Source organism: Penaeus monodon, chromosome 15 (assembly GCF_015228065.2).
Source record: "Penaeus monodon isolate SGIC_2016 chromosome 15, NSTDA_Pmon_1, whole genome shotgun sequence".
NCBI classification, from domain to species: domain Eukaryota; kingdom Metazoa; phylum Arthropoda; class Malacostraca; order Decapoda; family Penaeidae; genus Penaeus; species Penaeus monodon.
The window spans coordinates 37,392,341-37,393,276 of NC_051400.1; the positions used below are offsets into that span (position 1 = coordinate 37,392,341).

The 936-nt window shown below is 54.3% G+C and overlaps 1 protein-coding gene across 1 annotated transcript in view; it reads left to right on the plus strand.

Moving 5' to 3' along the window:
* LOC119582354 (salivary glue protein Sgs-3-like) overlaps positions 1-806 on the plus strand; it is a 3,317-nt gene extending 2,511 nt beyond the window's left edge. The window contains exon 3 of the mRNA XM_037930570.1: positions 432-806. Within this exon, the coding sequence (XP_037786498.1) occupies positions 432-806 (375 nt within the window). The remainder of the gene's footprint in view (positions 1-431) is intronic.
* Positions 807-936: the final 130 nt, after the last annotated feature.

Here is a 936-nt window from a genome sequence, read left to right on the forward strand (position 1 = left end):
CTTATCAATACCCACCTAAACCACCTCAAAACAACACACCTTCCAAACCGACCTCCAGGTCGTCCAGACTGTTCTCACAATACACCTCCAAATGACCCATCCACATCCACCTCATAAACCCACCTCAACAATCCCACCTCCAAAGACCCACCTCCAAACACCACTTCAACAACCACTACCACAACCACCTACCACACACCACCTCCACACCACTCACACAACCCACCTCCCACAAACCCACCTCCCACAAACCCACCTCCAACAAACCCACCTCCAACAAACCCACCTCCAACAAAACCCACCTCCAACAAACCCACCTCCCACAAACCCACCTCCAACAAACCCACCTCCCACAAACCCACCTCCCACAAACCCACCTCCAACAAACCCACCTCCAGCAAAACCCACCTCCACAGACCCACCTCCCACAGACCCACCTCCAACAAACCCACCTCCAACAAACCCACCTCCCACAACCCACCTCCAACAAACCCACCTCCAACAACCCACCTCCCACAAACCCACCTCCAACAAACCCACCTCCAACAAACCCACCTCCAACAAACCCACCTCCAACAAACCCACCTCCAACAAACCCACCTCCAACAAACCCGCCTCCAACAAACCCGCCTCCAACAAACCCACCTCCAACAATCCCACCTCCAACAAACCCACCTCCCAACAAACCCACCTCCAACAATCCCACCTCCCACAGACCCACCTCCAACAAACCCACCTCCCACAGACCCACCTCCAACAAACCCACCACCAACAGACCCACCACCAACACCGTCCGCCTTAGCTAGCAACGGCAGCGCCATGACACAGACAAGCATCGTTAACAACAGCAACGCTACTTTAAAACAGGAAAGATAAAAATCCAGAGGCCGGCGAGGGAACCGCCACAATAATAACAGCAGAACATACGAAGGGGGG